General features: G+C 48.8%; 2 protein-coding genes across 7 annotated transcripts in view; both read right to left on the bottom strand.

Annotated features, from left to right (window-relative positions):
• ARHGAP27 (Rho GTPase activating protein 27) overlaps positions 1-16,420 on the bottom strand; it is a 67,139-nt gene extending 50,719 nt beyond the window's left edge. Inside the window, exons 1-2 of one of the 4 annotated variants that reach the window (XM_059726892.1) lie at positions 15,450-16,420; positions 11,334-12,201 (exon numbers count right to left, since the gene is read on the bottom strand). In XM_059726892.1, coding sequence (XP_059582875.1) covers positions 11,334-12,137 — 804 coding nt within the window. In that variant the 5' untranslated portion in view covers positions 12,138-12,201; positions 15,450-16,420. Of the gene's footprint in view, positions 1-11,333; positions 12,202-12,349; positions 12,419-15,449 lie in introns of those variants that run through there. The other 3 variants (XM_059726891.1, XM_019475861.2, XM_019475864.2) reach the window with 3 other exon arrangements.
• Positions 16,421-24,020: 7,600 nt separating this feature from the next.
• PLEKHM1 (pleckstrin homology and RUN domain containing M1) overlaps positions 24,021-26,924 on the bottom strand; it is a 47,096-nt gene continuing 44,192 nt past the window's right edge. For all 3 annotated transcript variants that reach the window (XM_014601342.3, XM_019475852.2, XM_019475840.2), the window contains exon 12: positions 24,021-26,321. In XM_014601342.3, coding sequence (XP_014456828.2) covers positions 26,192-26,321 — 130 coding nt within the window. In that variant the 3' untranslated portion in view covers positions 24,021-26,191. The remainder of the gene's footprint in view (positions 26,322-26,924) is intronic.

Here is a 26,924-nt window from a genome sequence, read left to right as displayed (position 1 = left end):
AGGGGCAGATAACTATTAATTTTCTAAATTTTTTAGGGGCCCCGCAGGCCAGACAGAATGATCTGGTGGGCCACATATGGCCCGCAGGCCGCATTTTGCCCACCCCTGCTTTATAGTAACCAAGCCATGCCTGATAGATGTGTCCATGCCTCTTACAAACCTCCAACGAAGGAGATTGCACAGCTTTCCCGGGCATTGCAGGACTAGGAAGACTGGACAGTGAAACCCATAGGAATCAGGGTGGGGCAGTGTAAGCTGCCTTCAGCTGAACTCTGCCCCTCGGGCACGGGTGATTTTAATGACTCACTTGTACACTGGGTCTTTTACCACGCTTGGAACATGGCATGGAGGGAATGAGGCATGGCTACGCAGCAACTGTGCAGCACTGTCCCTGTTCCCAAGCAGAGACTTCTCTTGCTGGAAGTAGGGTGGCCATCATAGAGGACATTCCAGTTTTCTGCTACTCTGTCCTCTATTGATATGAAACCAGATGCCTTTATGACCTCTATTTTTGTCTTTGAGAGAAAAAAGTCAAAAGCAAAATAGAGGACATAAAGGTGTCCGGTTTCATATCGATAGAGGACAGAGGACAACCGGACTGTCCTCTATGATGGCCACCCTAACTGGAACCAAAAAGCCAGGACTAGAGAAGCCAGGGATTTTTTTTTTTTTTTTTGTGGTGTTTCTCTGGGGCTGCTAATATTGAAAGGAGCTGCTTGGATTCTACTTCTGCTTTATTTATTTTGAGAGAGTTTCCTTAAATTAAAAATAGTGGCAAGGGTTTTTTTTAAGGGATCTCATCATAGCAGTTCCCACAGAGCAGAAACACCCAGACCAAGGCCATTCAGCGGCTGCTGGGAACTGCTATGGTCCACAACTGTATTTTTAGGGAGGGTACAAGCTTTGGAATGCATGTCATGCAGATAAAGCCTAAGTCCACCTGGCCCAAGTGAGCTGAAAATAGTAGCCTTGTGGCAGTGCAGTGTGCGTCTTCTTCTTTGCTGAGTGGGAGGTTGTGCAGCTGCCTGATGTACGAAGTAGACCAGCTCCTAAACAGGAGCTACTTGTGACTGTGCAAGCTGCATGCCTGACCAGTTGGGCTAGTCGTGGAGGCTTTGCACTAGGGAGCAGCGAGTTGGGTGATTTACTGCCATGTCATGCGTGTTCCTGTGGGCAGGGCATGTGTTTGGGAGTAGAGACCTGGGTGCTCTTCCTGTTCTGCCACAGACCTGTTAGGTGGCCTTGGGCAAGCCGCTTCCTCTTTCTGCACATCTCCGTCAGCGCCTGTTCTTTGTCTGCAAGGCTGCATGCTCTGCCCTGAAGAGTCTGTCTAGGTGCATGTGCACAGCACCCAGGAGCACTGGAATTCCCATGCTAAATCAGACCCAAGGTCCATCTAGCCCAGCGCCCTGTCCTGAGAGTGACCAGAAGGAAGTGGAACTGGCATGTAACCTCTCCTACACCCCCCCTCCCTTGCACACATCCGCGTTAGGTCTCTTCCTGATCTCCAGTACTTATGGTCTTTGGGCTGGAGCATGAGGTTTGTGATCTATTCCATAGGGTCATCCATTGCAGGTTACTGCAGTTCCTGTTAGCTGTATAAACATCCCATCCCATTTTCCAGTTATGGCTTCAACTGCTGCCTGATGTGTGAAGTACTAGGGAGTCCTGAGCTCTAATTACACAGGGTCGTGCAACAGGACTGGCTTTGCTGGTGTTGAATTTCCTGCCTTCCACTTGATTCAGCCTCCTCTGTCTCTTGCCCTGTGAATGGGAAGCATCATCCACTCTGTACTTAGTCACTGGCTGTGACCTGAGGTGCTTTTGACTGAAGTGTGGCGGGAAGCGGCATGTGCTGGGGAGTGTGCATTGTGGGAGTGTTGTCAACACAGTGAATTTAGATCCTGGCCTGGGCTAGTGGATCCACAGGCACAAATTTATGTGAGCCTATGGGGCCTGATTCCTTGTGTTGCCCCAAGTCTGCCTCACCCATAGACTTCCCCACTTCACCAGTTTCTTCTCACCTTCTCAGGAATTACCATCAGTTGGGCCCCCGGGGGTCCTTCCCTTCAGTTGACACAAAGACTCATCCATCCAGCACACCTGGGGGGCTACTCCCTTTCTCTCACCTAGAGGCATCTCTCACATCTTCCTTTCTCACTCGCTACCTTGTCTTTTCTCGATGCTAGAACAGCTCTCAGCCAGGCAACTTCAGACAAATATGACTGTCCAGCCCCCAAGCCCCACCAGTAATATCTCCTTTCACACACATACATGCCAAGCTACTGTTTCATATGGAATCAAGCTGTGCTGAGTTTTGAGACTGACACTAGGGGCAATACTGCCATAATGTCCTTGTTCAAGGGGATAAAGGTGCAATGGATGGAAAAACCAGACATGTATCCTCACAGCAAATTCTGACATGCCCATAACTGTTTTTATCCCAATCATAGGTGGAAAAAATAAAATATGGAAACGTTTAAAGAAACAAAGAAAGTTCTCAACAATTCCAACTGGGAAGCACTGCAAGGAAATGTCTATTGACAATTTGGTGCCTTGCTGGGTTTTGGAAACATTGATTATGCAATTTTCCAGTTGCAGATGGGGGATTTTTAATGCTCTTTTCCCATCGTTCATGTTCCAGGTGGGAAAAAGTCAAAGTAGGATTTTTCTGGTAGAAAAAGGGAAAAGTATCCTTAGATCACTTCTCTCTCTCTCTCTCTCTCTCTCTCTCTTTCTCTCTCTCTCTCTCTATATATATAGACATATATATAAAATCTCACCCACCCACCATTCTTTTTTTTCTTTAAAAATCTTGAATTGAATTAGAAAACTGAATGTTCAGTTTCTAAAAAGCAAAATATTTCAGCACTAATGACCTTTTCCTTTTTGGAAAACTGTCAACCAAGCTGAGGTGTTTCCTATGAAAATGTCAGTTATGATGCAACCTCATTTTCCAGGAAAATTTTTCATTCAAAAATGGTGAGCAGCTCTATCTAGCTAAAATCTTTTCACCTTTCTATGGAAACAACAAGTTTGGCAGGAAGATTTTTTCCTAAAGCTAATACAGTACAAGGCACAGGCAGTGGGCATGAAGGCTTAGCATGGCAAGACGCTCCCAGCTCAAGTAGACACCAGCCAGAAAGGTTGTTCAGACTGTGAACTGATATAACTAAGTAGTGTTGAAGGGCTGACATTTCATCAACAGTGTTATACTACTACAAGCTCTATTGTGGATGCAGTTATACCAGGATAAAAATATAGCTGCCTGATACTGGACCAGCTTATTTCCTCTTCCCTACCAAAACAGAGACACAGAATCAATAACAGAGCAAGTCAACAGAAATTAAGGCCACCCCAGCTCAGAGGCAAGGTATGGGCATCTATTAGGTCTTTGCAAGTGTCCTTTATAAGGTGACTGTAGCTCAAATAATGGGACTGAACGGTAACAAAGGTGCAGCCGGCACTGAGAGGAAAGCTGAAACAAGTTTAACAACAGTAAAGAATTTTTATGGCATTGTGGCTCTGAACTTTAGCATTGCTGACATCTAATGGTTAAAGCTGAGAAGTGCACAGGGTGGAAATGTTTACCACATCATTTGTTAATTTATTGCATGGGTTTGATTACTCCTCAGCATGTTGATTTCCGCAAAGTTTCAGTGCTAGAATCATTTGTTGAATGCCTTGGTCAAATCAATTCCTGGTCTGAAATGGCACAAATAAACAAGGCAGAAGGCAGAATAGCTTTGTACCCTATAGACTAACTAAATTAGAGATGTCTAGAATTAGCTTTGGAAAGCAGGGAAGGCTTACTTCATTAGATGCTGTGGAAGGACCGCAGGAAGCAGAGCTTTTAAGAACATGCTCTATCTCTAGAGCTAAATACAGATGGTCAAAAAGCCCAAGGCTGAATCGAATCAATCTTTGCAGGTTAGTCTAAGACATGTAGATTGAACCAATAAGCAACTGAACAAACATTCACTTTTGATTCTGAAAATGCTGCCACATGCCTACAGTTGCTCAGGCCAGAAGCCAGGAGATGCTAGAGCAGCCAGCTTGGGCCAAGGCTAGCCCACCCACCCTGCAAGGTGGGGTTTGCAGGGGAGGTGCAAAGCATCCTGGCATACTGCGGGACCGTGAGTTCACTTGAATCTGGAGGGGATCTGGGACAGAAGTTCAATAAACTGATTTAACCTAAATCAGTTAAGTCTGATACTACAGCCAACCAGGTTTATCTTAAACTGGTTTCGGCCATTTTGAAAGTGGTTTCTGTGCACTGAGCTTCTATTGTGTTACAGATTTGAACTGGTTTCCAATCATTTATAGCAGTTTATGTGTAATTTCTGTCCTTAGCAGTTTTGGCTTGAGAAGTGTGATAATTGCATGTACTTCTAGTAAAAGCCTACTAAAAACACCCCTAGGTTCAGGCTACATGAAAAAATAAGGCAAAGAGATTAGCTACACCACCACTGTATGTCTAAAGACATGATCACAGTGTTTCCCAGTGTAATACAACACGTGTGCTGGTGCAATTCATGTATGAAGCCTTTAAGGTGGAAGTCGAGTCCCTTCTCCATGATGGGACCCCCTAATCTCCAGGCCCTTAGGCAATCGGTGACCCCAAAGAAAAAAATTGGGAACCTAGAAACATTCCATGAAGCTGCAGCCTCACTCCAGGTGCCGTCTTACATCTGCCTCGTGGGGGATATCTTACAGGAGGGGAATGCTTTTACTGGCACTGCAGGAAACTGGCTGCTGGAAACCACCCTGTGCATGGTTGGCCTCTCTGATTGTAACTGTGCAGCTGTAAGTGGAGGGGAGAGGCAGCTCAAGGTCGTCTCTGTCAGCCGGAGGCAATTACATGCCACGTCAGTCCTGCTTCACAGAGAGGGTGTAGCTGGGGTGTAAACATATAGGAGACTAAATCTGGAGTTGCGGTACGTGCAACGCAGGTGGTGGCTCTAGGAGGGGTAATGCAACCTGACGTGCACAGTGGCTGCAGCAGACAAGCCTCAATGCTGGCCTTTCACCCTAGGCAGGCTTTAATTTAGCTCCCACCTCAGATTGCTTGCGTGACTTTGGGCAAATCACTTCACCTTTCTGTACCTCAGTTCCTCCATCTGCAGAATGGGATAAGATATGAGCACAGATGGCCTCGCTGGGAGGGTAGCTATTAGAAGCATTTGGAGAATGACGTTCATGTCCCAGCTGCTCTTAAGACTCCGAAATTTTGGTTTTTGTTCCTCGTTGGAACAGAACCAAAACAACTTCCCAGCATTTTTGGGAACCAGAACTGTGTCCAAAAGCCAGTTTTCAGAGAGAAAGGTGCTCCTCCCTGTGACTGGAGAAGTCTCCCCACCGAAAGCTTCAACACGACCAACAGTTTCACAAAACAACATTTTTGTTTAACAAAAGAGAACTTTTTTTTCCGATGGAAACACTGAGTGGCTTTAATAACTACATGAATGATTGCAAGGTGCTCCCACACACTAATGTGACAGATTTGTGTTTTATTACTTATTAAATTTAAGTGTGTATTTAACAACACTATTGTTTTCTCCTGAATTTTCAAGGAGATTTTTTGGGCTTGGTTTTATTGTCCCCCCTCCCCTCCCCAAGTTGGGGCTTTTTTAGAAGGAGGGAGTTGGGGGTGGGAAATCCAAACACTACCTTATTCAGAAATAATCTTTCAACCCTCTTTTGAGTTCCTCTCCGACTGAATGGCAATGGGTGGTGCCAAAAAAGACAGATAAATATTTCCTCTAAGGAGCAGACAATCATCCAGTCTGAGCGATGAAACATTGGGCAAGTTCCAAGGGGCTGAAATCTGGGTTTGGAGGGGAGCACTCAGGCCGCCGGGGAGGGTTTCTTGCACAGCCGGATACAACAGAGCATGCCCATGCCCACTGCCATAGATCAGAGTTTCACCCGAGCTCCTTAATGACACAGATGTTCCCAAGCTTTGTCTGCACTGACACAAGCACACAAGCTACACAACCAGTTTTAAGCCTTTGTTCAGAGGATGCAAAATATTTAACTGGGTGACAAGCAAAATCACAGGCTGACTCACCAGCTTGCCATTTTGTTCAGCTGAATGCACCCCAAAGGGAAGGAGAAAACAGAGACTCTTCCTCTTAGGACTCAGAGAGTTTTTAAGTTAAAAAAGAACAGTTAGTGTGGCAGCAGGGTGGTGTTGGCGGGGTGGCTCTGAGCCAGGCAGACTATTACGTGGCTCTGTGGGGTAAGCTCATCAGTTGGATCAAAGGACGAGCCGCTGGACAGTCTCTCTGTGCCTCCCCATATGCCAGTGCTGTTAGCAGCATGGGAGCAGGCAGAGATTAATGGGCAGATTTGTCAAGGCACCTTGAATCCCACTGATGTCAAGAGAAAGAGGGTCATGTTCTTAATGGTGCAAGCACCTTGGCACCCAGACCTCTCAGGAGATGGCACCCACCCAGCCATAAACTCAAACCCAGAGCCACAAACACAGGGCAAAGGGGAGAAGTGACGCCGTGCAAGTGGATGACTCAACACAAACAACCTCTGCTGCAGCCTTCCTGACCTTTCCTTCTCAGGAAAGCTCCAGAGTCCTTTCCCACCAGGTTTCACTGACCCAGCCACTCTTTGCGTGTAAACACAGCAGCCTCAAGAGTTTCGGTCAACAGAGCCTAGTTCTCAAAGGCAAAGTTTCCAGCTTGTACCACCTCCATGAGCTGGACTAAGCAGTGCTAGATCTTAGCTAGGGCCGTAGCTCAGCAGCTCATAGATCATCTTCTCCTTCCAGTCTCTGGCTGGGTTCTCTGATCCCTTTGTCACAGTTAAGTTTAATCAAACTGTCACTCTCTGTCCCTTGCCCAATGCCCATGGCCCAGCTCCAACAGGGAAGCCAGCAGCCAACATCCTTTTTAACTCCACCTGCCTCAGTGACTTGAAGATACAGGCATCAAAGCCCTTGGAACATATACAAAGAACTGGTCCATGGCCTCTCTCTGCCGTCTGGAAAGTGCTGGAGAGGGGTCAGCACCCTCCAGGGCAGGGGCGGACAATTATTTTTGCCCACGGGCCATATAGGGAGTTCTGAGGAGCTGCCACGGGCTGGACAGCACCCCACCACCATGCAACAGCCCAGAGCCCAAGCGCCACTGCCAACAGTGCACAGCCCCGGCCCAACCCGCCTTCCTAGGCAGCCCAGATGGTGGCAGCAGTTTCTTCTGGCTGCTGGCTCCAGCCCTGGCAGGGACTGGTGCACACAAGCCTGACCCCAACCCACTCTATGCCTGCTCTGGACTCATCCTGGCGGAGTGGATCAGCTCCGGACCAGCCAGTACCTGCTCACACAGCCCTACCCACCCTACGCCTGCTCCGAACTCACCCACCCACACTGAGCAGTGGCAGCCAGGCAGTACCTGCTGCTCAGCGCAAGGGAAAAACGGCCTCTCCCTTTTGTTGCTGCCTGGTCCTTGCTGCAGCCACCTGTGCCCAGGCTGTCCTGCCGCGGCTAGCTGGAGAAGCCACTTTTCCCTTGCACTGAGCAGCAGCTTTTGCCTAGCCACCACCACTGCTGCTCAGCATGGGTGGGAGGTCCGGAGCAGGTGTGGGGCGGACTGGGGTTGGGGCTGTGTGTGTGGGTTCTGGCTGGTCCAGAGCTGGTCTGATGTGCCGGGCTGAGTCTGGAGTGGGTGTGGGATGGGCCGGGGTCAGGGCTGTGTGTGCCGGTCCCCACCAGGGCTGAGGCCAGCAGTGGCAGTAGCCAGAAGGCATTGCCACTGCTTGGGCTGCCTAGAAAGGCAGTCTAGCTGTGGAGCCGCCCCAGCCCCAGTGTGTGCCTGGGGGATGGATGGCACCTGGGCCAGGTGGGACCAAGGGGCCCTCTGTGGGTGGGATCTGGCCCATGGGCCATATTTTGCCCACCCCTGCTCCAGAGGTTCCTGCTGTAGGGCAGTTGTTCTGGGTCAGCTGTGACATCTGCATGTTTCAAAGGGAATTTTAACAAAGCGAGTATGAGACTTAGCGCTCAGCCTGTGCGATTAGAAGAGCAAGAAGTTATGTAATGACAGCATACCTAGGAACAGGGGAGGCTGACAGGCCTCTATTCTAACAGACAAAGGCAGAGCAAGACCCCATGGCTAGCAGATGAAGAAAATAAGGCAACATTTTTACAGTGAGGGCGAGTAACCATTTGGCCAAACAGCTAAAGGAAATGGGGGATTCTCCATCCCCTGGTACCTCCCAATCTAGACTGGAGGCCTTTTTGAAAGACGTAGTAGCAGTGCTGGCAGCTAACACTGCACCTTTATCACAGCTACGAAGACCCTCCCCCCCGCCACACACACACCATCCTGTACCACAAAGGGATGGGAGAGCTACAGAGAGCAAAAGCCGCAGCCCTTTCCCACACATGAGTCACAGCACCTCATGGGTACCAGACCCCTTTTAGCAGCTGCCAGTGTAAGAGCTGGGACCTCATGTAATGGAGCTCTTCCACCTTCCCAGTAGTTGATGGGCCACGAGAGCTAAGCCTTGCCCCTGGATTGTGTTGTACCCCCTGCCTTGCACGGCTCATAGTTGGCAATAGTGAGTTCCAAATAGCTCTTGCAAAAGCCTCTTAAAGGTACAATTCATCACATCTGGCACCCGCTTCATGCACCAACTGAAGAGGGCATTGCCCCCTTCAAACTTTGGGTAGAGGCTTTTCTTTGCAGAGGAGCAGTCCCTGCAGGGTGGGGGGAGGATTTTATGTGCCCTTTCAGATTCCATCATCCCAGCTCCATGTCCAGCTCAGACAACCTAGGAGAAAGGCAGGGAACAGAGCAAAGCAGGGGCTTGCAGCAGTTCAGACCTGAAACCCATTGCTTTATGTTTCCAGGAAAGGGAGACAAGGGAGCACAGCAGCTTGGGGGCTGGGGAGGAGAGCAGTGTTTCTGAAGGGTGGTGTGTGGGAAGAGGAACTAATCACAGGACTGTGAAAAGGAAGCTGCTGCTTCCCTCTCTGAGCCTGGCTAGACTACTGGGAAACCAGCTTCACCATCATGGTGGTGATGCTGTCTGCTTCACAATGAGAAAAGGATTGTAAAAACGAGGTTGATCCAATCCCCAGCTCTTGGAGTCATGCGAGCCTGCAGGATCTCAGCTGTCGTTTCAAAAAAAGAAGGAAAAAAAAGGAGCTTCTACTTCTAAAGCCTAATGGCTGTGGACAGAAGTGGGATGTATGAGCCCAGTGTCACCAGGAAAGCTCAGAGACAGCAGGTGAAGCAAAGTCATATTTGTTCCACCCTGGCTCTTGCTGTCCCCAGGGTACATGTGAGCTGCAGGCTACAAAGCAGTGCAGACATCTGAGCCAGCTTGAACAAAACTTGGGTCCCGGAAATTGTCTAGCCACAGTAGCATGGAGTGATATAGCCGCTTATGTATCCTGCCTCGGCTGACTACAGTAGTGAGCGGAGCCCCGTGCTGCTGTGGTTATGCTGCTTCCGGCACTCAGGCTGGCTCATTTACAGCTAAGTCAGACGTCTCTGCACTCCTCTGCAATCAGCAATGTAGAGGGGCCCTGAATGCCTGGCACTGACATTACTGTAGCTACAATAAGTCGAGCAGGAGGATACAGGCAGGCTTTTAAGTTTGCCCCAGGCCAAAGGATCTCCCTGTTTGCAGGGAACAGGCATCAAAGAGGAATGGTCGGGAGAAGATAACATGACAGGTATGAAGCACTCCTCCTGTCACGCCAGCCATTTCTAGCTCCAATTTCACCTTGAAAAAATTCTGAAGAAGAGTTGTTCCTTAGGGGTTTATTTTTAATAAATACATTGAGAATGTAAAGTGTTTGCTGAGCTACCAACAGCAGCTGACAAGGCAGCTAGAACAAGGGTGACAGACTGTGTTTATGTGGCCCACCCTCAGGCTGCCTGGAGTCCCCATGAATAAGAAGAAAATTAGATGCACTAAAAAAGGTGGCAGGAGGGTTCTCAGGTACTGGGAATAAAACAATTTAGCTGTTGCATGGCTTTCACCACTGCATCTTAACACAACTGGCATTACATTTCCTTGGCAGGTGAGGAAACTGAAGAACACAGCAGTGTAGGTCCAGGCCTCCAAGGTATTCAGGCACATAAAGTATCTTTACACATGCTCCAGGTGGGGAGGGGGCCAGGGGGGAGAATGTGTTTTAATTAGACAAGCTTTTGGGATTAAAACACCCACAGCGTCTCATGTATTCAGCATCCCATGCTTCAAAATAGTGGTGGGGCGCTTTAACTTAAGTTAAAGTGCCCCCGCTGCCATTTTGAAATGCAGGGACGCTGAATACATGTGACGCCGAGGTTGCTGGAGTGTTTTAAGTAGAACACTCCAGCAGACTTGATTGAGTCTGCTCCAATGGAGCAGGCATTGCGCATGTGTATTAACTCCCATTTTTTAAATTGGTAGGATTTGGGCACCGACATCGCTTTGAGGATTTGGGCTGAGGTGACATATCCAAGCTCACATGCAGGCAAAAGAACCTCTAAGTTTCTCAAGAGCCACAATTAAAGAAGTAGGATTCATGTTAAAGCAAGGCTGTGAGTTCAAGCACTGGGAAGTCAGGCATTTCCTGATATTCATATTTCTGCATTCCCAAGTCTTGCACAGCATTAAGAGAAACCACATGCTGCAATGACACCATGAAGGTGCTGGGAAGACTCTGGACTTTCCTAGTAAAAGGGCTTTGCGTTTGGGGACCGTGAGGCTGGCGTGCCTTTTGGCAATGCCCAGTACTGCAAGGCAAGGCTGGCCCTGCTCTTTTAGGCCTTTGGGTGTGAGACTTAAATGTTTTGCTTGTACATGCTGCTTTTCTTGGGAACATAACAGGGTAAACCCATAGCTCATCTGCCTCCCCAGCTGCAAATTCTGCAGACTGCACTAGGGCAGCATGCGTGTTCCCCAGCTCTCCCTGCTCAGCCAGGCATCACTTGAGAGCAGGTTTCTACCTGCAGGTTCGGGGCTCAGACAGACAGGCTCAGATAACAAGGTCAAGAAAACCCCCTTAAAAGCAAACCTGCCCCAAAGATGTGGAGATGCAGGAGCCCTGAGAAGAGACACAGCCAGTCCAGTGCTCTTCTCTCACCCAGTGCCTTTCTGTTGAGATTCTCAAAGCCGGGCTCCATACTAAGTGCCACAGCTCTCTTCTGACTGTGAGCTAGGGCACAGCAGGGACAGGGAGCAACTTGCCCACAGCAGCGGTCAGCCTAAGAACCGAGGAGTTCCTCCTCCCAGTTTGCTCATCTAACCAGTCAACTGCACTCCCTTCCCAGTCAACCACATTTCCTTCCATGAAGAGCATGGACACCACGTTACCATACCTGAGCTGGCTGGCGAGCCTCCGGCCGTGGCCCTTTTTTCTTCTGTCTTTCTGTGTCCTTGATAGATTCGTATAGGTTTTCTGAATGACTCTTGATGAGGGCATGTGGGTGACCCAAGAAGCCAGCTGTTGCCCCATCTCTGTATGATCCCACATGACCGATGCTATATCGGGCCTGAGGCCGGACCCTTGCCAGGTCATCTAGGGACTGTGCCGATCGGATGTATTCCACAGGGAGGACATTTGTTGCTGGAGAGCAGCTGGTCCTCTTTGTGGCACGGGCGCTTTGAAATGAACTCAGCACAGGGGGGGAAACTTTTGTCTCTTCAGCAACTTGAGGCAGAGTCTTTCCTATCAAGGAGGTATCTTTTCCAGCTGGCATCACAGAGCCCAAAAATACAGAGCCAGAGAGACCACTGGGTTCATTTATATTCGTGGTTTGCTGAGCGGTGCCCACAAATTTGTATTTATATTGCAAAGGCTGCTCTGGACTGGCCCTGGTGGGCTCCAGGACAGCACTCTCCTCCGTGTGCCCCGAGCTGGGCTGTCCAGACTCCTCAGCAGCATGCTCATAGAGGTTTTGGGGCTGGGTTATTGGAGGCAGCTCCTTCACGTACTGTGCTGGGATGTAGAATGGCTTGCTGTCCTTATTTTTTTTAACGTGCCACCAATGGTCAGTGGTTCTCTTCAGCAGGATGTACCTCTCATTGGGCTTTATGGAAATGAAGCAGCCGCCTTTATCCATGTACTGAAACCCATATTCCACCAGGACATGCACATCCTCAGGGGTGCCAGCGGGCTCCATGCTGGGCAAAGGAATCCCTTTCCTGGGCAGCAGCTTCCTGTGATCAGTTCCTGTTTCCTTCTGCCTGCAAGACATGGAACAAGGAAACAAATTTACAACAACCCATTGCCACTGCCAGATCCTCCTTCCTCCCTCTGCTAAATAATGCAGCAGTCTCCTTCCTATGCTGCAGCTTTACTCCAAAAGACCTGATGTCAGCTGAATCCACCCACCTCTGTCTTGCAACCTTTTAAAAATCCTCATGTTAACTCAGTAATTAAACTTCCAGAGAACCACTCAGATGGAGGCATGGATGAGCAGCAGGGCTCCTCCACCACCCAGCTCCTCCCGCCGGCCTTGAACAGACAGGAGATGCAGCTGCTGGTTGCGCACATCAGAAATGGGGAAGGAAGATGCAGAGAGGCAAAGGCTGTAGGTGGAGATGGGCCTTCAGCCCGTGTGGGCACACCCACAGCTGTGGGGCTCTAGCTAGCTTGGGTATGAAGAGCAATGAATGTGTAGGGTAGGGACTTTGGCACAGTCCTGTGTACCCAGTGTCCTGGTTGGGTTTGAACAGTCAGTGCAGAAGTCCATGTCGATGTGATGTTGGGGGTCTGAATACACATTTGTTAGTGTGAGGGTAGCCCGGGTATTCCTGCCTGTGTTACAATCCTATCTCCAGCTGCAGTACAAACAAAGCCTAAGTGTCTTGCCAAAGGTCTCACACTCAATCTGTGGCAGAGCAAGGAAGAGACCAGGTCTCATTTGTCTTAGGCTGGTGCCCTATCCCCTAGGCCAGACTTTCACACTGTTAAACTTCAGGACTCATCCAACAATGGGACAATGGGAGATTTCCCCTGGACTCCAGTGGGGGATGGCCAAGCCCCATGGTCCCAGCTGGAACTGCTTTACTACATTTCCAGGCTCCATCTCACCTTGATGGATCATGACACATGCCACGTCAGCTCCTCAGCTTGCAGCCCAGGTGGTGCACACAGCAACGCGTGTGTGTCTTGCAGTGTGCTTTGCCATCTCTGTGGTAGAATCTCATACTCACCAGGGAGGTGTTGTGACAGTTTCAAGGAGTTGCCTGAAAACTGGGACCTCAAAGCACCTTGAAATTTCTGGAGAGGGGCTGGGCGGGGAAAGAGGGAGCAGTGAGGAGCCCCTGACCCAACCACACCATGGTGAGTCAGGGGGCAGGGACCTATTTCCTGGTTCCCTTACAGAGATGGTCAAGGCATTATAAGAACAGCATCTCCAAGCATGAACCGTAAGCTCTAGTTTGGCCTCCGAGCTGTGTTTCAGCCTCTCACAAACATCTCCTCTAAATCTGGATGAGCTGCTGTATATCACAATCAGCCCTTCAGGCCCCTCATTTTTTTTTAATGAGATTTATTGCTGCAATGCCCCTGGCTACTTTTCCAAACTTGTCCCATCTGAACCAGCCCAAGAGTTCATGTGATCAGCTTTGGATGTTGCATCCAGCCTCCCTGTGAGATTTTGCATCTGCTCAGCAAAGCTTGCCTTAGCACAGCTGCTGCACCTCTGCAGTGCACTGCACTGCCTGTCCCACAATTCATAGCGCAGTTCCTGCCGGAAGTGGTATACAGCACGTAACATGCGTTATGTCTGCATAACCCATCTCCCAGGTACACGCTGCTTCTCTGCAGCCTGGAGGCACAGCAGCTTCTAACCAAACACAAGAATAATTCTTCACGCGGACAAAACAGCAAACATTTCCTTAACAAAGTTAGAAGGGACATGTCAAAAGTCATAACAAATGGTCTGTAGAAGGAGATTGGGGGTGTCAGATCTCAGAATAGAGTCAGGGGACAGGCAAGGAAAAGACAGTCCAAAACCACCAAAAGCAAACACTTTTCCAGATAGAGAGACCTGAGGAATTCCCTGCCCCAGTGAGTCCTTGAGGACAAGGCCTCACTAAAAGTCAAAATGGGGCTGGATGTTTCCACAATCAGGACTAGCCAGTGCTCTGATCACCAATGGTCAAGCATGTCTTGGAAGGGACATTACACCATGTCCTTCAGGCCTTGTGCTGATTGCTAATTTCTTAAGAGATAATGGGGAAAACTAATGCAGAGGCAATCATCCTATTATTGTAACTGCAGGTTTCCAGGCTTCCCTCTGAAGCAAGTGGTACTAGCCACACTGCTCTGATACTGGTTCTGCACTAGGCAGAGCTTGGCTCTCCCCGTTAGTGCTAGATCCATGTGAGCTCAGAAGAATGTGTAGGAGACTGGTTTTAAGGAGCTCCGTTGCCTTTGAATGGCATGGTAATGCTGGACAGGCAAGAGGACACCACTAGGGCTCCTTATAGCAAGGAAAACCTCTGATTACACATGAACAGGAGTGACATTATTCCTCAAGATGCGCTGCCTGGCACTCTGCTCCCCTGCTCTCCCATTTGCTATATATTGCGAGACATGGCAGCACAAAGCATTGCAGGAACATGCAATGTTCAATCAAATGGAAATGCATCAGCCACAGTCAGAGGTTTTCAGGGCAGCGGATGTTACTGTAGGAGTGTAGTCTGAGCTCCCCCACACACCAGTGCCTTAAGAAAACCCCAACTTCCTCCTGTATGAGCCCCATAACTTCTGCTTGCACACAGAATCTCACTGTCTGGTAGATTAGAAGGCCTCCACTGAAATCTACAGGAGCTTTGCCATGACCTCCAGGGAAGCTAGATCAGGCCCCAAGCCTCTATCCTGGGCTTTGGGGCTGCCCAGCAGTCTACAGACACTTCTACTGTAAGGCCAAAGCTTGCACTGCGGTGCTGTGAGCCCAGCTGTGTGCTAGAGCGAGAAGAGCCTTTCAAAAACCATTCCCTAAGCTGGGCTCAACATGACCTGACATGGGCATCACCAAGAGCAGTCAGCATAGCACAGAGTGCTTTAGGGAACTCCATATGACACTTAAAGTGAGGCTCTGGCTAAACATTTAGAGGTCCAAAGAACTGGCCTGATTTTCTCAGGAACTGAGTGCAAGCAATTGCCCTGTAAAATCATGCATTCAAATCTCGAGGTCCCTACCAGCAGCCTGCCTGAACCAGCTCATGACAGCACTCTCTGGGGCAGAGGCCAGGACTGCATCCACTCCCACATCTAGACTCCAGGTAAAGAGCAGTATTAGTTAGGTTCTTCACTGGTGTCTCTGAATGACAGATGCAAGCTCATGCCCTATATAGAGTCAGAAATGACCAGCTCTAAACCTGCTGAACTGGTAACTCTTCCCAATAAATTCTAAACCCTCCTTTGCACCAGTCTCTAGATCTGTACAACTGTACAATAAAGAAAAGGTATGATCACTGACCTCAATCAGATGGTATTGGTCTCCCGTATGTCAAACTTTCATGGGAGCTGAGGGGCAGCAGAGAAAACTGTTCATGGGGTCCAAGAGGAATTCCAGAGGGAATAAGTACATGTCCATATGGTATGAACTTCCAACCGCTAATGATACCTCCAAGATGCTTTGTTGTACAAAGAGATTAGAGCTCCTTCCTTAACTTCTGATCCACTTTAAATATCCTTTGGAAAATCACAGATCTTGCAAAAAACTTGGCTCTGCTCCCCCGACCCAAGACCTTTGCAATAACAGTCCCAGCAAGCCAGCCTCGCAGTCAACTCTGTACGGCCCTGTGAGTTTACCTGTAGGCTTACGTCTCACTGTCTTCTCTCCAGTATGGTCATTAAGGTGGAGATTCAGTAGTTTCTATTTTCTGCATTTCAGAGAGGCGCGAGTGCCAGCTCTGTTGATCACTGAAAGCAGCTCCCTGCTGCCCTGTGGTTTGCAGCATCAGGAACTGGGCTGGGAACCTGTCTGTGCCTGTGTGTTTTGATGACGGGAGCTCGTTTCAACTTGCCTTCTGATCTCTCCCTCGTTTCCTCCTTGAACAATATAGAAAGCAATTCACAGAACGGAGATTCTTGCCAACTTCCTCACGTCAAGAGGATCTTCAGGCTAGAGTGGAGGAGAAAGCCACGGTGTAAAAACACTGCAGCAGAAAAACCCTTCCTGTAAACACGTTGCAAGAGGGCTTGCTGCCACCGTCTGTCTCTTCCATCCAACTGGTCCCACACATCAGTCATGCAGCCCAAAGCCCAGCACCACCAGATCTTGAGATGGGAACTAACCCTTCACAGAAAAGCTCTTGTTTCCTCAGCAGGACCCTGCCCACTCAAGAGCTTCAGCTCCAAGCACGACCACATGCAATGCCTTTATGAAGGAGGTCGGAGGAATATAATACTAAGAGGACTGAGAGAATGGCTCTGGACTGCAAATTTCCACTTCCCTCCAAGCTCCCAATACGTGCATCCCTGGTAACTCAGATAAAACAAAAGCCCTGTGGATCAGTGGACAGCCACTCCCAGAACTTCCTCTCCCATTTCCTCTCCTGGAAGCTTGTAGGCATCTTGCAGCCTTTCCTTCCTCCCTGGGGAGGGGGAGGGGGATGAGGAGGTCACTAGAGGAAGGAGTTGGCCCAGAGAAGGAAGCTGTGTCCCACATCTTGGGGATTCATGCAGGGTTGGGGATGTGGGAGGAGGAAGGGATTCCTATGCATTCTCTTTTTCCATGTCACTGGAGCCAGGTGCTGTATTAGTCAGGAAACCACACCCTGCTCACAAAAGTGCATGGGAAGGGGCTACATCAGAAGGGCTGGGAAAGGACATCAGAAAAGCAGGACCAGCACGTTGGCTTATCTTTGCTGTTTGACTTAGACAGAGAGGATTTAGCCCAGATTTATAGCAAGGAGCCCTGCAGTCTCCCTGCGGTCTGCTCTTCCAGGCCTGTCCCAGAACCCACCTGTAAACGCTGCCATCTCCCTCTCCTTTGGAGTTTGCCATCTGCAGCAGCTACTGACTCTCTACCTTTTGGACTCTCAGCCCCAGCTTTTACCCAGGCTCTTTATGTCAAGGCTCAAAAACAAACAAAGTTGCTGTTTGCTCTGCTTCTCTGGCTTCTCTCTGGGAGCCTAAAGAAGAGCCCGGCAGCAGCTGGCAGGGTCAGCAGAGGAGAGTCCCTTCCAGGGGGAAGAAAATGTTCCTGCTTGGTGGGAGGTAGGGGCCAAGGTGACAGCAGCTGGCTGGGAGCAGGCCAGATCCCAGGCTCACCATTCTCTCCAGCCGCTCTCTACCTTGGTAGGCTTGGGGTGTCCAGCCCTGCATGTGGGACCTGGGTGCAGAGAGCAAGTATCACTTCCTTGCCCCATCATGCCCTCCTGTGCCAAGCCCCTGCCATCTTACTGCACTGGGATGTGCTACCCTTGGCCCTTGCCCTGGGGGCATGTGGAACAGCTTCCAGCCCCTCCTCATCCTCTTTAGTACTCCCATGCATAGTCAAAGGGGTCTTGCTGTCAGGGAATCACTTTGGGGACCAGGCTAGAGGTTTGTGTGGAAACCACTAGACCATTTGAACAGGGAGCTGCCAGAACAGCAATGATATGTGCACACAGCATCAGGCCTCAGGGAGGCTGGTACAAGCGGGTCCCTGTGGGTATATATACATGCTCTGTCCCTCAGGCAGTGCCCCAGGCTTCCTTCCCATCCTTCCTCTCGCCTGTTGTGGAAGCCGCTTCCAGAGCCTCTAAGGTGGCAGCCAAGGCTTCCCTTTTCCTGCCTTTGCAGGCTCCTACACTCTCCCTGGGTGCTGGGAGGCAGCTGAGACAGGAGACAGGGGCAGAGCATGGGGCCCATTAGTCTCTGTGGGTCTCCAAGCAGCTGGATTGGCAGTGGGGGACACTGTGGGGTGGTGTCATTAGCCCTGTTTGCATTTGGTCCAATTCCTCCAAGCAGAGATCTGAAGTTAAATCAGGGGAGTCTCTACAGGCAGGTGAGTCTCTACCACATGCTCTCACCCAAGCAACCAGTGCCGCCTTTGCAGCTCCTGTGTGCCAGCTGCTGGCATTTCGTTTGAATCCTGAGCACTTGTCTGACATATTCTTCTTGACCCTAAAAGAGGATCCTATATTCAGCGACCTCACCTGCACTACCATACCAATGGCATGAGCTCGCTTTGAGTATGGGTACTGATTTGCACACTATTATTAAGGCCATCTGGATGGTACCAGATGAGGAACTGTCCTGTCACCACATCCTGGACTCTCCGTGTTCACCACATTTTCAAAACCTGGAGCAGCAGCTCTCAATCTTCAACCACAGGAATGACACTTCTGGTCTGCACCTGGTCCTTGTAACTGAATTTGAGAGATTCATAACTATTCAGAAGTGCCATCATCCAAAACGGTGTCATAGCCCTTAGTTTGGGAACCCCTGGATAAGAGGAAGGAGGTCTCTGTGGATCAGACCTTTGCCTGGAAAGCAGAAGACTGGGGGTGCCTCATTTCATGCTCTGCCACAACCTCCCTGGGTGACTTGGAGCATGTCACTTAGGACAAAACCCAGAAAGGCACCAGTGGCACTTAGATCAGGATGTAGGTGGGATTGAAGTGCCTGCAACCAAAACAGTGATCTAAAGCATGCTTGTGTTCTAGTGGCCACAACATCTATTAAGCTGCATGCATTCATTTAGTGGCTACTACTTTAGTCCCAATAGCTCCCTAGGTGCCTAAACAGTGGTTCCATGCATAATCCGATTACTCTGCTCCCTGTCCAGGCACCTCAAAAATGAGGTATCTGAGTCCCCACAGGGTACAATCTGATAGAGTCATAGGGCCATAGGTGGAGAGAGAAAAAATTAAAGGGGGGGGGGGGAGTTCCCCTGGGTTGTGCACAGCAGTGGGAGCCCCCCCGCACCCCTGGACGAGCTGCCTGGACTCCGATTGTCTCACCACTCGGCCTGGCCAGGGCCGCATTCACCTCACCCCCTGCTCCTGCCTCTGCCCCACTTCCTCCCTCACCACTGGGGCCTCGATCTCCTCTTTCTTCCCCCCCAGCCCCTTCCCCTTCCCAGGATAAATGGATACTTGCCTGCTGTTCTGGGCAGCCAGTGATCCACACACTGGCTGCGATCCTAGCTGCATGCGTGGCCCTCCCCACCCCCTGCTGCAGCTGCCTTGTGGCCCTACCCACTGCCCTGTGTTTGAGGGGATTAAGGCCCTTTAGCCTTGGCCTTCCACTGCCTAAGGACAGGGCTGTAAGGAGGCCCAATGAGCACCAACAGCTTTGAGTCCAGAACAAGGCACATCAGTGATTCACGTGTATTCTGAAAAAAGGTTTGGAAGAGGTAGAAGGGGTGAGAACTGGATTTGTGCTTCCTGGGCTGCTTATACATTATACATCAGACAATCATTGTAATCACCAAGGATCCTGGTTTTCTCCGATTTAAAAAAAAAATCCCCAATTTTCACTTAAAAATGTAACCCCAAATCCACATTTTTCCATGATTAAAATGAGCCACCACTAATATATACATATATATATACACATATACATATATCGTGCTGTTTCATTTTAATCATGGAAAAATGTGGATTTGGGGTTACTTTTTTTTTTTTTTAAACTGAAAATTGGGGATTTGTCTAAATCAGAGAAAACCAGGATCCCTGGTAATCACCAGTGATACTGTAATTTAGGCAGCGTGGACCAGAATCAGGCTTCTCACTCCCAGCTAAGTGCCTTAACCACAAGGTTGCAGCTAAGCTCACTTGTTTGCTCTTTTCTGACCCTATGACTTGTATTTATGGCAGCTTACTGGCCCAGCTTCAATAGGATTGCAGAGTCTATTAGCTCAGGCTCTTGGTTAGCCTGGCACTTAAAACACTCTCCTGGGAAAAGGAAGGTGTAGGTTTAAACCACCTTAGGCTGAAGAGGGCCTAAAACTCAGCTTCCCGCTGCCTCCTCTTCCCCGCCACATTTCCTGGGTGAGTGCCATAACCAGTAAGGCATGATATAAGATAGGCGACTGCATTACCATTGTGGTTACGATCACAAGTCTTTCATAGTCATAGATGACAGTGCTGCAGTAGGTGGGGATGATTGAGTCAAATGCAGTGAGGGCACAGATGACTGTACAGACCAGGAAAATGACCATGGGCCTGGAGAGACTGAGGGATAAGGAATAATGACGAGCTACGTACATAGATTCATAGATTCATAGATGTTAGGGTCGGAAGGGACCTCAATAGATCATCGAGTCCGACCCCCTGCATAGGCAGGAAAGAGTGCTGGGTCTAGATGACCCCAGCTAGATACTCATCTAACCTCCTCTTGAAGACCCCCAGGGTAGGGGAGAGCACCACCTCCCTTGGGAGCCCGTTCCAGATCTTGGCCACTCGAACTGTGAAGAAGTTCCTCCTAATGTCCAATCTAAATCTGCTCTCTGCTAGCTTGTGGCCATTATTTCTTGTAACCCCTGGGGGCGCCTTGGTGAATAAAACCTCACCAATTCCCTTCTGTGCCCCCGTGATGAACTTATAGGCAGCCACAAGGTCGCCTCTCAACCTTCTCTTGCGGAGGCTGAAAAGGTCCAGTTTCTCTAGTCTGTCCTCATAGGGCTTGGTCTGCAGGCCCTTAACCATACGAGTGGCCCTTCTCTGGACCCTCTCCAGGTTATCCACATCCCTCTTGAACTGCGGTGCCCAGAATTGCACGCAGTACTCCAACTGCAGTCTGACCAGCACCCGATAGAGGGGAAGTATCACCTCCTTGGACCTATTCGTCATGCATCTGCTGATGCACGATAAAGTGCCATTGGCTTTTCTGATGGCTTCGTCACACTGCCGACTCATGTTCATCTTAGAGTCCACTAGGACTCCAAGATCCCTTTCCACTTCTGTGCCACCCAGCAGGTCATTCCCTAGGCTGTAGGTGTGCTGGACATTTTTCCTCCCTAGGTGCAGCACTTTGCATTTCTCCTTGTTGAACTGCATCCTGCTGTTTTCTGCCCACTTGTCCAATCTGTCCAGATCTGCTTGCAGCTGTTCCCTGCCCTCCGGCGTGTCCACTTCTCCCCATAGCTTTGTGTCATCTGCAAACTTGGACAGAGTACATTTCACTCCCTCGTCCAAGTCGCTGATGAAGACATTAAAGAGTATCGGTCCAAGGATACAACTTGGGTAAGCCTGGAACACACTCAGCATTTACATACCAGTTACAGACACCCAGGAAAGATGCATTGTGTAAGATGTAACAAATATCAGGATAATGGTAGGCTATTTGGAAATCCAGTAATGTAACTTGGGGGGGAAGGGGGGAGGACGTGAGCAGGGGACTAGCACCAAGCACTGACTGTGAGGGGGTACCAAAATGTCCCATAACTGTCACCTCCTCTCCACTCCAGTCTGTCACAGCAGGGGAAGTGCAGTGCTGCGTCCATCCGTGTATCTGGGGGGCAAGTAAAATGGTGCTCTCCCCCCCGCCAGGTACTGTTGTCATAGCAGGTGCAGCTCCACATCTGGGTGGGGGGGGAAAAGCAGAAGGGCACCAGGACCAGCGTTCCTGAAAAGGGCTCAAGATACGTCTCCTAATGGGTTCTTAGATGGGCATCAGAGGGACACCAGCCCACCAACTGTGGACGCTGACTTGGTGCAGTCACTTGGATGGACTGGATGTGTTCAGGTCAGCAGGCCCAGATGAGCTGCATCCGAGAGTGCTGAAGGAATTGGCCGTTGTCATAGCAGAACCGCTGGCACGGCTGCTTGAGCACTCATGGCGCTCGGGTCAGGTCCCGGAGGACTGGAAAAGGGCCAGTGTAGTCCTTATTTTCAAGAAGGGGAGGAAGGAGGATCTGAGTAATTATAGGCCAGTCAGTCTCACCTCCATCCTTGGAAAGGTCTTTGAAAAGCTCATGAAGGATATTTGTGGGAGTGCAGTGGGAAAAATAATGCAGCAGGGAAACCAGCATGGATTTGTAGCCGGTAGATCATGCCTGCCCAATCTGGTTTCGTTTTATGACAGGGTCACAAAATGTACAGGTGGATGTTGTTTTCTTGGACTTTAGCAAGGCCTTCAATACGGTATGCCATCCTATTCTCATAAATAAATTAAGAGGTTGTGATGTATATGTTTACATGGTCCGGTAGGTGGCAAATTGGCTTAGCGGTCATACCCAGAGAGTGGTAATAGACGGGTTGGTATCAACCTGGAAGGATGTGGGTAGCAGGGTCCTGCAGGGTTCAGTCCTTAGACCTGTACTCTTCAATGTCTTCATCAGTGACTTGGATGTGGGTGTGAGGTGTACTCTCTCCAAGTTTGCGGACAATACTAAATTGTGGGGTGAAGTGCACACTCCGGAGGGTAGGGAACGATTGCAGAAAGACCTGGACAGGTTAGAAAAGTGGGAAGCACACAATAGGATGCCGTACAACAAGGATAAGTGCAGAGTGCTGCACCTAGGGTGAAAAAAATATCCAGCACACCTACTGGCTGTGAAGTGATCCTCTCAGCAGCACAGAAGCAGAAAGGGATCTCAGCGTCATAGTGGACTCTAAGATGAACATGAGTCATTGGTGTGACAAAATCATCAGCAAAGCTAACCACACTTTATTATGCATCAGCAGATGCATGACAAATAGATCCAAGGTGATACTTCCCCTCTATGCGGCATTGGTCAGATTGCAGTTGAAGTACGGCACCCAGTTTTGGGTGCCGTACTTCAAGAAGGATGTTGATAGACTCAAGATGGTCCAGAGGAGGGCCACTCATATGGTTAGGGGCTTACAGGACAAGCCCTATGAGGGGAGACTGAGGGACCTGAACCTCTTCAGCATCCATAAGAGAAGGCTGAGAGATGATCTTGTGGCTGCCTACAAATTCATTAGGCGGACACAGCAAGGGATCGGAGGTGCTCTGTTCACCAGGGCACCTCCTGGGTTAACAAGGAACAGTGGTCACAAACTGAGAGAGTGCAGATTTAGGCTAGATATCAGGAAAAACTTCATGGTAAGGGTGGCCAAAACTTGGAATGGGCTTCCAAGGGAGGTGGTGCTCTCCCCTACCTTGGGGGTCTTTCAGAGAAGGCTGGATAGCCATCTGGCTGGGGTCATCTGTCCCCAGTATTCTTTCCTGCCTTTGCAAGGGGTCGGACTTGATGATCTGTTGAGGTCCCTTCTGACCCTAGCATCTATGAATCTATGAATTTATGAAAAAACATCACCTAGTCCAGCCCCCTGCTCAAGGCAGGATTATCCCTGACTAAACCATCCCAGCCAAATGTCTGCCTAACCTGGTCTTGAAAATTTCCAAGGATGGAGATTCCAGTTTCTCTATGTAGCCCCTGTTCTGATGCTTGACCAGCTTCATGGTCAAAAAATTCTTGCCTGATCTCCAACCTAAATGTCCCCTGCTGCAGCTTGAAGCCTTGCTCCTAATCCTGTCCCCTACAGCCACAAAGACAAGTCTCTCTCCACCCTTCAGGTGTTTGAAGGCTGCTATCAAATTCCCCCTCAGTCTTCTCTTCTCCATACTAAATAGTCCTAGTTCTTTCAGCCTTTTCTCATAAGTTGTGTTTCCCAGGCCTCTAATCATATTTGTTTTGTGACTGTTTGCACAAGATAGGGAAGTCGAGGATTCAACAACTCAGGGTTTCAGTTGGAAACCCTAGGTAAGTAGCACAAGTCAAACTGAAGGCTGTCACTCAGCAATGCAGTCCCCGAGAGAAGTGACAGGACCCAACAGGGGCTCTGCAAACCATCTGCAGCAGAAGAGTAAGGCTTGTATGAGCATTTCTAGGATCTTTTACTAAGACCAAGATTTTTGTCCCTGTAAACAAAACTTTTGCAGCCAGGAATGTAATGTCAATGAGTATTTAACAAGGGGCCACAACTGGGGTTGTGAGGGGCTGCGGAATAAGGTTATTTCATGACTGTAGCGCTGTCATGGAGTTTAGGACATGCCACTGTGCAACTTGGTTCCTCTGGGATGGGCTTGGGACCTTGCCTAAACAATGAAAAATCCTCCAGAGAGTAAGACACGTGGACTGCAAAGGTACAACAGACATAATTTTTTTTAATATTATTATAAAACATTTGTGTACATAGTGCAGTCAATCCCGTAATGCTTCCCACACCCAGATGAGATCTGTTCCCTGCCCCAGAGGGTTCACAATCTGGATCAGACAAAACAGACTAAAGCCTGGCAAGACATGGAAGGAGGGAGGGAGGGCGAGTGTGCGGGTTGCTAATGCAGAGGGACCTGAGGGGGGTGAGGGAAGGGAACAAAGATGCTTGTGAGATGAAGACACACACAGCTAAATGGAGAAGAAGGGATAACAAAGAAGAGAGACGAGTGAGAATAAGAAGGAGAAATAAAAGCAGAAACAGCAGGGGCAAGATTAGATAAGAGGCCTCATTCCCAAGAATAAGGATTTGGCTGTGATGTCAAAGGAGAGAAGCCAGTGGGGGTGGGGTGGGGTGGGGGGATGACACAATGGGGTGTGGGGAGGCCATTAGCAGGAGGGAGTGGGTGGATGGAAAGTGAGAGAGCTGAGCAGCACTGGCACTATGGTGAGAGATGACAGGGACTGCAGGGAAGGGGGGAGACTGAGACTGGGTGCCTGGGAGACAGGAAGGAGTGTAGAGCTGTCCGTGGAGATACAGAAGAGAGGAAGAGGTGAGGATAAGAGATAAGCAGGTCTCAATTTTGACAAGAGCCAGGGAGGGGGAGGGCAGAAGAGACTATCTGGAAAGTGAGCTTTGGTGGAATGGAAGTGAAAGAAGACAGCATACTCCAGTGCAAACAGTGCCTCTGTGATAAAGGGGAAGGAGAGGAAGGGCTGGCTGGGAGAGGGGCAAAGCAGAAGCCAGACGGTGGCTTTGCAGTTAAAAGCCTGAGGACAAATGCAAGATCTCTATGGAGCAAACCTGATGCACACTCTCATTTTACCTTGCCTGTCCCTATAAAGTCTGCTAAAATCAAGTAAGCCCTTAATAAAAGTAAGATCTTTTCATCTATAATTAAAACAGAGGTGAAGAAGAGCTACATCACATCATAAGATAATGCTATTCTGTGGGCCAGTTCTTCTGTTTGTTCTGGTCTCAGTAGATGGGCCAGCAGAGAGATCGAACAGCTCTGATGCGCTCCCTATACAGTAGGCAGTCTTTTCCATAACCCACAGCAGGGAGGAGCAAACTCAAACAACAGCTTTAGTCACTGTTAAGTAGACTTTGACAATATCCATATTAGAATGAAACAATAAAGCGAAAGGAAAATAAAAATCTCTCAATGGCCTTAGAACTGGCCAAGGATTAAAAAAATAATAGCCAAGGAGGGAATTTGTTTGGTTTGGATTTAAAGGCCACTGTATTTGGTGGATTCTACAAGTGAAAGAACCTGAGGTGTCTTCTGGCAGGTGAGAAAGGAATGTCCCCTCTGAGCAGGCAGCAGGATTTAGGGGTGCATTTCTATTATGCAATATATGCTGTTCTGTTGGCACATGGCATGAAAATGGCAGCATAAATCAGCTGCTGCATACAAAGTGCTGAAGGCACAAGACTTCATTTCAGCTTCATTTTCTAAAGTCCTCCTCGCCATCTGGATTCGCACTGCCATTCTGTTGATTTCCCCCAAGCAGGCGAGATGCTTCTCCTATGCAAAAAATCACATATACAAAAAAAAAAAAAAAAATTGTTTTACAGTATTGCAAATACCCTAAAAAACTAGAAACTTTTATACATTTCTGTTATACAGATGTTTGATTGGAAACCCTGTGATATTTACAGGCAGGAAATCTCTCAAATTTCCATCGCAAGCTGGCAGCACTTCCTCCAAGAGGACAGCCAGCAAAACTAAATAAAGAGAACAAACTTCTTTGAGAGATGGACATTTGGCCCGAAAATGCAGCAGAACCTGGTTAGTGTGAACAGAAAAAGTATTAGTTTGTGAGTCACTGATTTATTTCCAGCAGGTTTCCACAGCACTGGCTCTATCTCCTCAGCAGCTTCTGCTTGTCTGGGAAGAGGCTCGCCCGGCTTAGGATGACTCCTACTCTGGTAACGCCTGCATACAGGAGCTGCTCCAAGCAGTATTAGGGATGTATTTGCTTGGATTGAATGGCATGTGGCGTGTGATCCCTTTTTCCCCTTCATGCCATGTCCAAGTCACTCCAGTTGGAAGATGAGGAAAGTCACATGTGACAGTTGGTCTGTGAGGAGCTGTTTGCTACGCATTTGGTTCCACAATGACACCCGCTTGCAGCTTTTGCTGGTATTTTTGCCGGCGTTCGCAGCGGGGGCAGGACTTCACACGAGACTGGCAGCAACTATGGAAGACGGTTTTGCATTCTTTGCACCTGTGAGAAAAGAGAAAGCACAAAGCACATCATCAAAAATATATTTTATTCTCTGCACAAGTCAAGTGTAAAGAATCCCTCTATTGCCAAAGGCAAGCCATAGAGTTACTTGTTTTTTTACTTGTTTACCTTCAGTACCAAACCTCATTAATACTAAACTCTGACAATAATTAAGACTTATTACACCAATTACCAACCCATAGCATAAATATTAAAAACAGATGAACTCATGCTGTCAGCAGGCAGTATTTAATAACCAAATGGAGAGACGTTACCTTCAGTAACTGCTACATGAGATCAGGAAAGCTCCAAAAGAGCTTTTTCCCACCCCATGAGCAACAGCTGCCCTCAATCAGCTACTGGAACATTATATATACATGTATTTATTTATTTATTTATTTATTTATTTTTTACAGATTAATAAAAAACCAAGTTGTGAACACAAGGAAAGCAGCAGGATTTGCCCATAAATGTCAGAATAGAAAAATGGTTCTTAAGAAGTGCAAGATCAAGCAAAAACATGTAAATCTAAACAACCAGAATCATGGATTGTGTGGGGCAATTTTAATTCTCTCTCATCACAACAGTAATATGCAAGACGGC

This window comes from Alligator mississippiensis, chromosome 4 (assembly GCF_030867095.1).
Source record: "Alligator mississippiensis isolate rAllMis1 chromosome 4, rAllMis1, whole genome shotgun sequence".
In the NCBI taxonomy this organism is placed as follows: Eukaryota; Metazoa; Chordata; order Crocodylia; family Alligatoridae; genus Alligator; species Alligator mississippiensis.
The sequence above is the reverse complement of the archived record's forward strand: the minus strand, read 5'-3'. Positions and strand labels throughout refer to the sequence as shown.